Source organism: Delphinapterus leucas, chromosome 1, assembly GCF_059928025.1.
Source record: "Delphinapterus leucas isolate spDelLeu-1000000601 "Yukka" chromosome 1, BTC_Dleu_Yukka2, whole genome shotgun sequence".
Taxonomy (NCBI): domain Eukaryota; kingdom Metazoa; phylum Chordata; class Mammalia; order Artiodactyla; family Monodontidae; genus Delphinapterus; species Delphinapterus leucas.
In genome coordinates, this window is record NC_143129.1 from 10,810,272 (window position 1) to 10,826,135 (window position 15,864).

At 37.2% G+C, this 15,864-nt stretch overlaps 1 protein-coding gene across 10 annotated transcripts in view; it reads left to right on the top strand.

Moving 5' to 3' along the window:
- Positions 1–15,864, top strand: part of DENND1B (DENN domain containing 1B) — a 259,365-nt gene that overhangs the window by 166,989 nt on the left and 76,512 nt on the right. For all 10 annotated transcript variants that reach the window (XM_089906457.1, XM_089906480.1, XM_089906469.1 and 7 more), the window contains one exon: positions 4,581–4,706. In XM_089906457.1, coding sequence (XP_089762583.1) covers positions 4,581–4,706 — 126 coding nt within the window. The remainder of the gene's footprint in view (positions 1–4,580; positions 4,707–15,864) is intronic.

A 15,864-nucleotide genomic window follows, 5' to 3' on the forward strand; every position in this document is an offset into this window, starting at 1 on the left:
CAGAGGTCGAACAGCTGGGGCTCAGTGATTACTGCTTATGGAAGATGAGAAAGGGTGCAGCGTTGAGAGGACCTGCAAGGCACCTGGATGCACGGAAGTGACACAGACATTGGACTTGAGGTAGAGTAAGAGCAGTTTGGGTTGTGATCATTTTAAGATGCCTCTGAAGGGAAAATAGTTGTAGATGACATCGTATTTTAGGCTTCGAAAGGTAATTTAAGCATTCAGAGAAACAATGTCATGATACCCTCTGGGAGTGTATCATATGTTTTTCATTTAATAAATGTTAAAGGTTACTGTTTTAATCCTTAGATAGAAGCATCTTAGAAAATTATATTAAGAAGGAAGCATTAATTTTATTGCTTAAAAAACTGAACATTAGAAGGATTAAAGAAGTGTAGGGATTTAATATCTGATTCATACAATGACCATAACATGTTTCATGGAAGAATAAAAGACTTTAACCTTGTAACTTTTTCCTAAAGCAAATAATTATTTGAAGCATTAACTTTTCTGAATGTCCGTAGTTTCTAGAATGCAGCTTAGTTAGGAAAAAGGATACTTAAAGACATCACAGAGATGTTTCCGGTCATGTAGGTTTTATCCTAATGTTATTCCTGAACATTTATTTTTACCTTCTGTTCTTTACCCTTATGTTTCTCCTTGTGATCCTAAAAAGTAAAATTAAAATTTATGGGTTACAGCGATTGATTTATTTTTCCTGAGAAGACACATCTAAAAGTCAAGAGAAAATTTCTGTCACTTCTCTGAAAAACTCAGCTCTTTTATGTCACCTCCCTTCCTAACCCCCGGTTGGCATAATTGCTTCATTACTCAGCCCATGTGCACGTGGCTTGCACTCTTCTATTTATACCTGTTTGCTGTGTTTACTCATGTAATTCCCTTCTTTTATCCATGGTCACTTAGTGCTAAGAGGGTAAAAGTGGAGAATTGGTGGTAATATTATTCATGTTGCAGTGAACTCCCACTGGGCTCAAACCCAGGTTATAATTCCTCCTGTGATGGCTGGTTTAGAAGCCTGGATTCTCGTTGTATGAAAGGAATTTGAACATTTGATAAGAGCAGTGAAATGACGTTTATTCTGATGTTTTTTTCACTTTTTTTTTTTCAGGGGAGGTCTAGTATAATACCTAATTAGACTTCAAAAATAATTTATATACAGACTAAAAAATGTCATAATAGAATAAAATGTCAGTTTTCAAGTCATCTTTAGCCATCGGAGATTTAAGCTTCCTTTGTTAAGAATAAAAAGAGAAAACAATTGATACTTTTTCAAGATCCCATGATAGGATTTTGTGATAATAGCCATGTGACCAAGGTTCCAAATGCTTTTCTGAATTCAGTTATATGTGAGTATAAACTTTAGGATCTCATGGAAAGATGTACATTTATTTCATAACTAAACTTAGAAGTTTGGAAATTAAAGCAGAAAATGCTATTTCCCAGACCAAGTATTTTAAATAAGTGCAGAAGGTATATCACCTTATTTATAGATAAAAACTGCTAAAAGCTATTTAGCTCTGCAAAGCGTAGTGGTAACTGGTGATAATTTACTCCAGTGGTCTAAAGGACAGGAAAATAGCAAGGCTGACACAATCATTTTATGTTAGAGTAATATCCTAATAGCTGAAGCTGACTATTAAAAAACGCTTTCAGTTTTACAGGCTGTTTTTGAGCGCTCATTGGTGCACACAGAAACGCTTAACTCAGCTGCCCTTCTGGTCTCTGAAAAACAGGAACCACCTCAGACCTACTGGCAGTCGAAGCCCACCTAGAGTAGGTCAAGGAAGAACTCCTTATATACTGTTTGTAAAGGTTGAAATAATGTAGAAATAGGCAAAGGAAAAACTTAACCATATTTCTTGCTAGCCTCACATGTCTGTTTGAAATTATATAGTATGCTCATATAGAATAGCACCGTCCAATAGAAATATAATATGAGCCACATATGCAATTAAAATGTTTCTGGTAATCATGTTAAAAAGTAAAAAGGAATAGGTGAAATTAATTTTAATAATGTATTTTATTTAATCCAGTATATTCAAAATACTGTTTCATCATGTAATCAATAAAATTATTAATGAGGTATTTTGCTCTTTTTAAGTCTTCAAAATCCAGTGTATTTTTTTTTTTACACTAATAGCAAATGCTAATTTGGGCTACTCACATTTCAAGTGCTTGTGCGTCTAGTGGCTACCGTTTCGGACAGTTCTAGAACAGGTATTTTCTTCTTTCCTATTTTGTATAGAGCTCTTGAGGAAGTTCAGGAGCTCTTACTGACTAATTTTGGAAGTGAAGGCTACCTCATTATGATTTGGTTAGGAAGGGCCTGAGGCAGCGTGATGAATACCCTGGATAATTTACGCAGCGATTAAGCAATCAAGGACTTGGGGTAATAAAGGGTGAGGGATGGTTTGACTTGCCTCCAGTCTCTGGGAGCATATGTGTCATGCTTGTCCTAAGGATTCTTAATTTGTGGAGAACTGAATTGTCGCTTTCAGATTTTATAGAAAAATACATCTTGAGGAATTTTCTTTTACAAAGATACAAGGCATGACATTTTAAAATGTTTTTTGTTTTCTAAAGTAAAATTTAAAATAACCCAATCATTTTCTTTTTATAATACTTTGGAAGACTAGAATCTTATTCTTTCCATCATAAGCCTTTTTAGGGGGCAATAATGAAATACATGTATTGATTTTCATCCCCATTGGTTTTTTTTCAAAGGCATTTGAAACCTAAAAAATAACATTATTACAGACTTAAGAATAAAGGACGTTAAGTCAGAGGTTTGTTTTTGCATCCTTCAGCTGTATTTATTTTTGAATATGTGGGTTACCTAAAAATATGCATTAATTGAGGTTAGATTTTAATAATAAAAACTTCTTCTTAAATGAATCCTAATTTATGCACTTTGTGGGCTAAATGAATTAGGGTCTAAACTTTTATCTGAATCTATGGAGCTTGGGTATAAATTGAAAAGATCACAGCTATGGGGAAAGACCTATACTGCAAAGGCCTTTCTGCATAGATTATGAACATCATAACTCAATAATTTTTTCAAAACTGTGGTTATAATTGGACCCAGTGGGGGTCTCTGTCTTTGATCAGATCACAGTAACTGTGACTTTACACTGGAAAATGTCACTACTGTGAAGGTTTATCACCTGTAGAGCTGGTCCTTCCTCTGATGCTGTGTTCCTTCCTCATTAGCATTATTCAAAGTTTAGTTGTTAATTAGGTTGACACTTCAATTACAATCATCATCCACAAGAGTAGTCAGGGCTGCTTGTATAAAGAAATAAAAATATTCCTCCTTGCATATATATGTAAAGGAGGAATGACATTGTTTTGTTATCTGGTAGTATCGTAAGGGTAAGAACATACCCTGATAAGGGAACAATCCAACCAGAATTTGTCCCATCAGTTTTTTCTTAAGAAAACAGAATTTCTACGTGACTCCACGTTCCCATGTAGAGCATTGACAAGTAATGTATATGAGCATCAATGGTATTTTTTAAGTGTGCAGAGTGTAGTTTTTATTATCTGTGAAAGGAATTGGTCAAGTGAATTGGATGCATAGGAACAGATCAAATCACCTCCCCTTTAAAAACTAAGAGTGAGCATCAGAAGGTTGATTACTCTTAGAAAATACTCATCTAAGTAAGGGCTGTTCATAAATAGCATGCATTCTTTAAAATACACACAACCTGAAATTAAAGGATGCAACTGTATGAAAAATTATAACAAATGCAGGTGCCTTTTAAAATTTCACAAATTCCTAGATAATATATTTTTCTTTGATCTTAAAACATTATTAATGTGATTAATGGTTCATAAGGCAATAACGTTGACCTCGAATCCTGCATGTGGTGGTGGAGAAAACTGGACGGAACTGGGTTGAAATCTCAGTTTTGCCACTTAGTAGCCAGATATTGAGGGCAAGTCGATTCACATGTTTGAGCCCCTGTTTCTTCATAAATGGTAACGTGAGTACCTTTCGTAGAAGACTCTGAAGATCAGATGGGACAGTGTCTAATGAGCACAACACAATTCCCCACTTGTGGTAGGTTCTCAGTAACCTTAACTTCCCTCCCCTCTTTTTATCTAATAATGGTGAAAACTATTCGACAAATGACTGGAAAATTATTTATATATACAAAGGAAGCTTCCAAAAATAAAATTAACTAGCAAGCAGTCGAACGCTACCCAACCGGCTTCATCTCCAAACAAGTAGACACATGTTGTAATTGCTAAAAATCTGCAGAAAAGTGGCTCACAAGCAGTTTACTGTAAAATAATTAAAGCTTATTTATGTCAAGAGGCCTTGGGAAAAAAAGAGAGCACAGACCAATTTGCATTAGCTCATTACTGTGGGCCCCTGCTTTCCTTTCAATTAACAGACCAGCAGGTGCTCCCTGACTTAGCAGATAAGCCGTCAGGCAGAGGATGAGGCTCCGGCTGACCTGCACACGCTGCGGTCCGCCTGCCCGTTGGGCTCGTGCCTCGCTGTACCAGTTTCTGAGGTGTGAATTTAACGGTTCCTCTCTGTCACGCAGGTCTCGGCCCTGAAAAATAAACTGAAGAAGCAGTCTACAGCTACGGGGGACGGAGTGGCTAGGGCCTTCCTGAGGGCGCAGGCTGCTTTGTTTGGATCCTACAGAGATGCACTGAGATACAAACCTGTAAGCGTTTTATTTCATCACTGTTTTAATGTGCTCTTGTGAAAAAGAAACATTTTAATATCCCACCCGAAAAAGCATCGTAAAGGTTTTTGAAAATACAAAATAATATGCTTTAAAACATGATGTTCCACCTCCAGTTTCTTGACTTTATGGTTTTAGTTCTTTCAGTAAATAACCCTGAGTTAATATTTCCCACATTCTCTTGCATAGCACCTTGTTTATTGGTCTAAAATTGGAATTCTTACTCGTAACTAATTAATGAGTTGTGTTACTACGTCTTAGAGTAGCGACCCAATCTTGTTAGAATTACTAAGAAATCAACCGGACAGTTGGGTTTATTAGATCAGAGTTTAGAAATGACAAGTATAATGTGAAAGTTTAAAAATATTAGAACTTGAACATTTTGCAACATTTGGAAATTTATTGTCTTCCTAATTCATAACACTTTTCTAAGTGGGCTTATCTATTTAGCATATCCTAGCTCACTTTGCCATTTCTTTCTTGTTTTAATAACCCCCAAATGATTATTATGTAGAATTGTAACCCAAGTTGTTAGATGGTCCAAAAAGGTATAAATTAAAATATGTCTTTTTCTCTTGGAATTATTGGTTAAGCGTGTTAGTCTGATTTTACAAAAATGATTACACTGCCCTTTCATGACCAGGTGAATAAATGGAGTAAAAGTATTGAGTTAGTAATAAGTAATAAGACCTGTCATCTAGTGGATATTTCACCATTGTTAAGGCTGTGTAACCTCGACCCATTTCTTTATTCTCACTCGACTTCCATCTTATTTGTAAAGTGAGAATTCTTATACCTTCTCTGTCTGCCTTTCAGGGTTGGTGTGTAAATCCTGTCATAAACCATGAAGCACTAAACAAATGTGAACAGGTTATATGCTTTCCGAGCTGACTTCTAAATTAGTAGTTCCCACCCAGTGGCTCTTGTACCTCTGAGGAGTTATTGAGTTAGGCAGATCAGCTACTGTCTCTGGAAAAGTGCCTGTGGTCTAATTTGCATGCTAATCTTTTTGAAATACATGTGTATTTTTTAAAACATTATATAGAACTCATAGTACCATACAGAGTATATGTATCTCACATGGGGGAGTCTTCAAAAATTATTGACAGTGATAGGGTCTCATTCTTTACAAGACTGGAAACCAGTCATCCACACTACAGTAGAGCATAGTCGTTAAAATTAGTAAACATCAATTGAAACAGAAAAATGGGTTTGAAAGACAAAATTAGTGGTTGATTTTACATATCAAATTCTTTGAAAGAGATTGCTTTCAAGTTTTACAGTACAGGAGGAAAGTTAAAAGTATCACTTTGCTTGAATTTTGCTGCATTTAAATACTTAATCTATAAGCTACATTTTTCTTTTCATTTTCCTTTTTAAATTTGTAAAAGACTTCAGATTTGAGGAAAGCAGATTGAAGAGAAAATTTTCTTAAATGATTTAAATTATCAGTGTTGTTAGGTGACGGTTAAAATTATTAAAATATTCCATCTTGAACATTAGTTACTATAGTTTTTGTAGCTTGATTTTCTACCTCTTTGAGCTTGATTGAGCAGATAGTAGGGTTACAGGATTTCAATGACTGACTTTTTTTTTAAACATCGTGAAAGCCAGATTCTCAGCATTTGTGGGAAAATAATTTTGTCAGAGAACGTCTTTCCTGTTTATTGATCACAGCTTATAAATTTATTTGTTAACTTATCTACATTTTTCCTTTTTATGTTTGATGTTTTCTCCTTTCCTTTCTACTGCTGGTTCTTTCTGGGAGTTGGGGGATGGTATTTTCATTCTGTATGCCTTCACATTTCTTTTGATTCAGTCTTTGAATGAAAACTCAATTTTTAAAGTATACTGAATGTATTTGGACATTTTTTTCCTATATATTTTCAAAATAAATAGTTTTTAAGGAAAATTATTTATTGTATATAAAATATTTGTTGTTTTAGGTATTATCTTTACAAATAACCATGGACTCTTTTTTTGGACATTTATATAGCAGGCATATATCTTTGATATATTTTCTGATTGATGTAAAAAAAAAAAACAAAAAAGCCAAGTTTAGAAGTTACAGTTATTTCATGGTTTTGTCTCTTTTCATCATAACTGTATTTTAGCGGTATCCTCCAGCTACTGGAGTACAATTGGAAAGGAAAATATTACAAAATAGCTTTTAATGGATATGAATTCTTTAATTAGGTATTACTTTTTGAAATTTCATTATTGTTTATACACATACAGAAATTGAACCAGTATTTCCCTTACGTTTGACAAAATTGAACCTGTTGATTGGTCTGTGACGGACCAGAGTCTCAGGGCCCTGCCTTCACCTGGTGTTCAGGGCCCTCGTGATGGGCAGGTGGTCTGTGTCTTCCTTTATTTTTTTTCTAAACTTTGACCTCAACTCGGAGAATTCTGCCTGAGGCTCTAAATGTCCCAAGCTTCTCAGGCTTCCAAACCCTTATTTACAATGTTCTTTCTTCCTGGCCGTGCTTTTATCTTTCTAGCTTTTAATAGCCATCTAGTTCTTTCCTGATCCTTGAAGCAGTAGTTTATAGTGACACTTTCTTTCTGTGAATTGATTATATTTACTTTCCTTAACACATTTCTTTTCCCTCTTCTTTTTTTTTAAAACATCTACCACCTCTGTGCAAAGTTTGAGGGTCCTTAGAGTTTGGTGTGCTGCCTGACGCGGGCCTCTCACTGTTGTGGCCTCTCCCGTTGTGGAGCACAGCCTCCGGACACGCACGCTCAGTGGCCATGGCTCACGGGCCCAGCCGCTCCGCGGCATGTGGGATCCTCCCAGACCGGGGCACGAACCCGTGTCCCCTGCATCGGCAGGCGGACTCCCAACCACTGCACCACCAGGGAAGCCCTCTTTTCCCTTTTTAATATATTATTTATTGTAGTTCTTATATTATTATTTTCTCAGACATTAATAATTTATTAATTGCTATTAAAATAATAACTGTTGAGTGGATACCAGGCATTGATGGGCCCTTTGAATTAACTCTTTCATTTAATCTTTACAAGCCTCAAAATATTACCCCTTTCATTTTAAAGATAAGAAAAGTGATGCTCATAGAGTTTAAAAACCTCCACTAAGGTTCCCCAGCTGGTGATGAGTGGGGCTGCATCTGGATCTGTCCTTCCCACGGTCCCGGTCCTGCTTCAACGTGGAGTGTTTCGTTCCATTAGGCCTCCTTCTTCATATCATCTACTCCTTGAGATAAATTTTCTGAACTTACATTTCTTCTCAATGAAAATATATGGAAGACACTCAGTATACATTTACATAAAGACTGAACAAACAATACACAATCTTAAGAATTTTCTCAAAAGGTGCAGATGGTATAGGCGTCTCATAGAGTCCATGTAAGTTTGTGAAGTAATTTGTTACTCATGCCATATATTTCCATGCATGGCTTTGTCCACCTGGAGTGACTGCTGCCACTCAAACTGCTTCTTCCTCTTCCCCCTGCACCCTCTGCAGTGCACTGGGGAACCAGTTGGTTGTGGGTTGTGAGGGAAAGCCCTCAGGATGATCTGAGTATTCATTTTCAAATGCACATGCCAAATACTGCCAAAGAGTAACTTATTTTATAAATTAAGCGATTAGAATGTCTAAGTGACAACGCTTAATATGTTCTCACTTTTCTCCTAGTGCCTAATTTACACTCTCTGAATGACACACTGGCATGATTGACAAATAAGTGGTACCTGCTCTTAATTACAGAGAAAATTATAAAACTCCTTAAATTTTTGGAAAGTGATTTCAATAAAATAATGGGTGTTTTGTTGGTTTTGGATTTTAGCCAGCAGCAAGTTAGCTACTTTTTAAGAATTCAAAAACAGGAGATCAAGCTAATGTGCTAATAAATAAATGGAAGAAAAGTGCTAAGGGCACAGAGTCTAAAACAGAGCTTGAATCCTCATTCTGTGGCTAACTAGCTGTATGACTTTGGGCAAATAACCTCTTAGTGCTTTAGTTTCCTCATGTGTTTAAAAAAAAAAAAAACAGTAATACTTCTTGGGTTGTTCAGAGGATAAAATGAGTTCATATATGTAAACTACTGGAGCAGTGCCTGGTATATATAGTTAATGCTCTGTACATTAAGCTGTGATCATTAAAAATGACATTTTAGAAGTAGTAAATTTGGTAAGGAAAATTCCCTTAACGTAACTAAAATAAAGTACCCTCTGCTGATCCCCCCAAAAGAAAAACATTGCCGTAAACATGAGAATACTTTTAAATGATTGCACTAAATAACTAATAAAGGGTCATCATTTGTACCTCTGTATCATTTGTATCACAAGCTAGTAAAAAATAAAAGTCAAATTTTTGACCAACAGCTAATGCTAAAGAAATGTTTGCCTGAGTTAAAATATTGCTTAGTATATTCAAAAGCATATACTTTATTACCCTAAGAGCATGGAGATAATGCTGAAGTCTGTTCCTTTGAATATTTAGGATGATATCATTAGTTTCAAACACTCAAGCTTTTCTGGGCTGCCGTGAGCCTTGCTAATGGATAAAAAGGAAATTCTTTTTAAAATAAAGATTAGCTAGTAATCTGGGCTCCTGTTTGACTAGTAGCAAGAGCTGTCCTTCAGACATTTTTTTGGATTACGTTCCTTTGAAACATTATCAGCGAGTTATATTTTGTGATTAAGTTCAAGCAATTTAAGTACAGGATTGACATCCATAATTTAGGTGGCCAATCACTAAATCTTTGCCTTAAAGCTTCCATTTAACAAATTTGTAACTGCTAACTTGTTAGAGACTTCAAAATCCGAGTTGGACAGTTTATGTACTCACCCCTCGCAGTGGTGTGGTTCCCAAAGCATGTGAGGTACCCACTCATCTTATTACCCAACCTTGAGTACCTTTTGACCTCAAGATGGTTTCTACAAAAGAAGTATTTGGTATTTGGCTTTCAGATGGAATATGGTTGCACTCTCTTTCCGCTCTTTTTTTTTTTTTTTAAACTAGTAGAGAGGGAATTTTGCTTAATTTTTTAGCAAGAATGTAAAAATATTGCCCAACTAGTATGGGGCAGGGAGAACTGGGGACTTGGCTAGTAAGGGTTCCATCTGTATATCACTGGTAATATGTGTCATGAGAATAGAGGATATTTGTCCTTAAATTGTGGGGAAGAGAAATGTATTTTATCATGGTATGTATAAAATTAATACATAAATCTATTGACCTTTTAAAGTGCTCTTGTTTATCCAAAGTGCTAGAAGCAGCTGTCCCTAAAAACAAAGTCAATTTCTTTTCCCATCTTAACTTGCTGAATCACAGGCCAGTGGAACATTGAGAGCTATGTTTTTTCAAGACAGATCTAATAACTTAGGATACACTCCTGTAATAATATGTACATAAGAGAAGATTTTTGTTAATGACTAAAGTTTATGATGTGAACATGCGACTTTTCACGAACGATTCTCAGCAATTAAAGAAGCATTGTTTTCATGATCACTAAACTGAGAGTAGATATGCCATAATAATAGCATTGGGACACTTGGAAGACAGATGCTACATAGCCTGAAAAATCTCTATTACTGTTTTCTATGAGAACCTAACTATATTTTAATATTCCCACGAGACAACTGGTAGCCAAATCTTTCAGAGAATTTAAAAATGTAAATATACCGTCATTATGCAGACATTTTTGCTTAGTTTGTTTATACTCCTTATGAAACAGTGACATTACATATTACGTCCAAGTGTGCTAAGGAACTGAATAAGCACTATGTTGATGCTTTGGATTTTACTTCACATTTTTGTACAGTAGCATTCTTCCTGACACCTTCCTTTTTTTTTTTTTTCAGTATGAACTTTTGCTAAGTCATACACATTCTTAAAGCATAAAGATCTAGTCTATGTTTTAAGTATTTTCTTGCCCTTGCAAAGTTTCCCACTCTGGAGAATAGTCTAGAACTTTAAACACATCTCTTCTTAAAAACAAGCTAAACAAAAGTGTGTTATATTAATTCAATAACAATAACTTCTCTGAAGCTGAACATAGTAATAGGGTAGGAAAAACAGCTCCATTTCATCCATATCTTACCTGTGCCTTAATTATCCTATAAAAATAATTCAGATAGTAACTAGTGGGTATTTATTGAACACACAAGACACAAGGTACTGTGTTGGGTGCTACAGGGAATGCAAAGATGTACATTTAATACAGTGCAGAAAATGAGTGCTAAAATAAAGATACAAATGTCTCTGGATATCCGGAGGATGGAGAATTTACTTCTAGAGGTAAATCCCGTGGTCCGTATGGGCCAGATTGATGCCAGTGGAGGGCAGTTCTGAGTAATTTAAATGCCGTCAGGTAGGAGTGACTTGCACTTCCTGGCACCCTGCAGGGGTGGCACCCTTTTTCTTCCCAATCATTAGTCATTATACAAGTGACTGAGAGTGACATTGTTCTGTGGATAATCATGACTCTGCTCTGCTTTTTATGTTTTAAAAGGTAAATCAGTGTGAGCTTTGGTGTTTTTACTATTGTCAATGGGTCCTCATCGTAGAGTGCTGGTGTGTTGTTGATTCATCCTTAGAATGTGTTTGTTGACTGACATACTTAAATGTGATGGTGAGCAGTGTGCTGGTGGTTCCTTTCTGGAAAGTCTGGTTCTCTTCTCTGTAATAAGAACTTCATTCCTACTGTACGATGCATCATATTTTTCTTACGTCCTTCCACGCTCCTTTGTTTGACATTCCAGTGCAGCGATTTTGGTTTTGATTCCTTTCTGTTGCCTCATGACTACTCCATGAGCAAAAGAGTCAGTCAGTTGCTTTACCGTCATGTCAGAATTTTCCCGTGAAGATTTTTTCTTTTCCACCTTTTAATATTTCTACCTGATTATTCTGTGTCTCCACTGAACTATATATTTATTTACTTACTTTTCTGTCAATGAGCTATAGAATTTTAAGAAATTAATTCGATTATAGATGAGTATTTCTCAGTTGCATCAATCTTTGTCCATCAGTAGGGTGATCCGCTTAACTTTAATACCTAGCTCTGTGCAGCTATTTCCTAAATATAGGTTAAACAGCACATGTTCCAAGCTTGACTTTCTAGCTTGTGTTACTGTACCTTCAGGTGGTCTTCACTGTCCTAGAGGCCCTCCCCAGGCTGTACCGGCTGGTGTTCTTTTCAGAGGAAAATTGCCCTTAGCTAAATGGGCAGGGCCTTCCAGGCATCTCACCTTCTCCTCCACCCCTCCCACCGAGAGGCCCAGGTTCAGTGACTGACCCACACAGGAAGTAGGAAACTGGCCTTGCCTCAAGGCTGGATGGACTCTGCCACACGATTAGTGCTTTTCCATGGGTTCAGTCTGAAGCTGATCTCCAGATGAAACCAACATTCTTGCCTGTCCTTTTTCCCTGCCGTATCCTGTTCCCCTTAGTACCTATTTCCTGAGAATTCTCCGCCAGCAAATCACTTGAACAAGAATCCCTGTCTCAGGCTTGGCTTAGAGCCCAGGCCGAGACACAAGCCACAATTGATTTTACCAGATTCTTATTAAACCTGGTTTTTGTTCTGTATTCCTAGTCTTTTTTATTTTTTTTGTTCTTTTTGTTTTTGCGGTACGCGGGCCTCTCACTGCTGTGGCTCCTCCCGTTGCGGAGCACAGGCTCCGGACACGCAGGCTCAGCGGCCATGGCTCACGGGCCCAGCCGCTCCGCGGCATGTGGGATCTTCCCGGACCAGGGCACGAACGCGCGTCCCCTGCATCGGCAGGCGGACTCCGAACCACTGCGCCACCAGGGAAGCCCTCTGGATGTCTTTATACTCTTAAAAATTATCAAGGACATCAAAGAACTTTTGTTTATGTCGGGTCTATCTATCACTATTTACCATATTAGAAATGAAAACTGATATATTTTAAAAAGTTATTATTGATAATTTATTTCAAAACAATACAAACCAATAAAAAAGGAAGGAGAAAAAATAATTTTTAAAAATGGAAAGGTAAAAACACAACCCTACTAAGCTTAACATAAAACATGTTTTCATGAAAAATAAGTCTATTTCTAAACAAAAAATTTGGTCAGAAGAATGGCACTGTTTTACATTTTTCCAAATCTCTTTACTACCCAGCTTAAAAGAAGCTGGCTGGATTCTCACGTCTGATTCTGCTTTCATTCTGTTGCAGTATTGCAAATTATGAAGCCTCTGGAAAACTCAGTCGGATCTCGTGAGAAAATGAAAGTGAAAGGGCAAATAACATCTCAGCACTATTATGAAAATAGTTTTAGTGTTGCAGACCCTATGAAAAGGTCAGAGTCCCTGGACCACTCTTTGAGAACTACTGCTGTGTATCAGTTGATAAACAAGTCCTGTTGATTTTGCCATGAAATGTTTAGTAGCGTAATTAACCACAACTTCAAACTCTCACAACCTGGGTTAATCTCCTTAAACTTTCTAAGCCTCAGCTTCCTCATCTGTAAAATGTAATAATTATCACAGCTTATTGTACTTTTACAGATTACATGATGTGGAATAAATAAAACATTTCATATAGTCTTGGATACCCAGAAATGGGATCATTTGGAGGTTGAGAGCATAGAGCGAACCCTGCCTCTAACAATTACATTGCTGTGCAGTCTTGAGCAAGTGACTTAACCTTTGTTTTAGTTTAGTCATGTGTAGAATATGATGATAATAAGCTTGAGGTTCATATGAGTTAATATGTGTAAAGTGCCCTACCACAGCGCCTGGCACATAATAAGTATTATGCAGTCGTTAGCTGCTGTTATTACTGTTAGTGTAGTCATAGGTGCCCTATAAATGTTAGGTAATAAGAGTCATTGCTGTTTCTTCCTGTCTGCTGCCTAGTTTGTCTTTTCTTGCCTATTTTGTACCATTATTTCCTCTTGCCTATGCGCTCTCCATTCCAAAACACGTACACACGCTTCTTTGAGCTGCTTGAGGCCTTCAAGGAGATAACTAATGTCTTAGAATGTGGCTCAGGCCTTTTCCAGGATGGCTCAACCTACCCTTTCCCTCTGGTATTCTCTGTAACCCATGTCCAGTAGCCACTAGGCCTCAGCCAACCTCTTATTATCCCACTTTGGTGCTTTCTCTAATTCACACCCACCCCAAGCACACTACCCACGTTTTGTCCACGTCTGTCCTCTCTCAAGACTGTCTTTTCTGTCTGTGTTTCATAAAGCTTCCATTCGTTTTCAAAACCAGCTCAAATTTCCTCTGTGAAGCCACAGATGCCCCCAGATTAAACCTTCCATACTCCAGGCCTAAACTGGGAATTTAGCGTGCAACACTGGGTATGTAGTCACCTTACTTGGAACAAGACAGTTTTTGAGAAACTACTCAGTCCTAATCCTGATTTTTCATCAGGTCATAAATAAACCAGAAGATCCTAAGCAGAGTTCCTTCTTACCACGCCATCCAATTTGACTTGGATTGAAAAGAATCTGTTCCACAGGATACACCCCAAGGATGACAGCAATTGAGACTCTTGTGTATTAATACGTAAAACTTTACAGCATTGTTAAACAAGCCTTATTTTTCTTTCCCCTGAGAGAAAATTCTAAGATGTGTCAGGGCTTTCTCTTCTTCGTAATCATTGAGATTCTTAGTGAACAAACTGTTGATCAATTAAAGGTTCAGTTGGAAGCTTTTACCGTGATGGTTGTTATCAAGGAGGGGGGCAGGCAGCACGTCTGAGCTTCCTCTGCCCCTTCTCCTGACAGATTGCAGGCAATTGCTACAAGATTAGTGACGACAGAGTTCTTCCAGGCAGTTCACATTGGCTGATGACTAGTTATGCCCAACTCTTGAGGAAGAGTCGGTAGACTTTGCTCCCACCCCTTCTCCCTGGAGACTTTCACCCCCGCGCTCTGCACCCTCCAATCAGAAGAAATGCTTGCTTGTAGCGTCAGAAATCTAAGCTTTTCAACTGGAGATAGAACTCTATATTTGAGTTGAAGACTATTCTGCAATGTTAATGACAACTTTTAGACATATTACAGACTGTAATAAAATCTCTCTCACATGTTTGGGGATGAAAAATCCATCAAATTAAAATTATCAATAGTCCTGATTTCTTTGTTATAGCAGTGATATAGTTGGAACTGCCGTTAGAGGCAATGATTTTGTTTATTTTTAAAATTTATATTTGCTTTGGAAAAGACAATATGTCATACGGAGCAAGGCTTTAGCTTACTTGCTATTTCATTTATTCACTTATAAAACATTTATTGGGCTCCCAGTGTAACTAGGTATATTGCTGATATTAGGGATTCAAAAACAACAGGTCTTTACCTTTAACAGGATTCCTTGTTTGTTGTTTTTCCCCCATTAGATTGTAAGTTCTATGATAGTGGCAAATACGGTGTATTTTTTTTTTTTTTTTTTTGCGTTACGCAGGCCTCTCACTGTTGTGGCCTCTCCCGTTGCGGAGCACAGGCTCCGGACGCGCAGGCTCAGCGGCCATGGCTCACGGGCCCAGCCGCTCCGCGGCATGCGGGATCCTCCCGGACCGGGGCAGGAACCCGCATCCCCTGCATCTGCAGGTGGACTCTCAACCACTGCACCACCAGGGAAGCCCTATGGTGTATTTTTGATTATCTAAAATATATTTATGTAAATTCAATTCTTAAAATATGTATTTAAAAATCATTCTCTAGCGCTTAAGAATGGCAACAATCTATATGAAAATGTATAATGTTAGTTTTATTATAGATCATCAGCTGATGGCTGGTCTAGGTGGCATCAACTAATAGATTATCGAATTGTCTTCTCTGATTTTTAGTTTGAATTTTATTTTCTTCCCTTTGTAGCAGTGCTGTCAAAGAAAACTTTCTGTGATAAAGGAAGTGTTCTGTATCTGTGCCGTCTGATACAGTAGCCACTTGTGGCTGCTGAGCCTTTCAAATGTGGCTGGTGTGACTGAGGAACTAAATTGTTAGTTTTAATTTTAGTAAATTCAAATAGCATTGACTGTGCATAATGGCTGCTCTGTGGAGCAGTGCATTAACTTCCGGCAGACTGTAACAGCTGAGTTATACAGATTGTTAGTCCCATTATTTTTTTCATTCAAGAACCAGTTTCCAGAGTTTTACTTACAGATACCTGTAATCAAGACATAATTCTTTCTT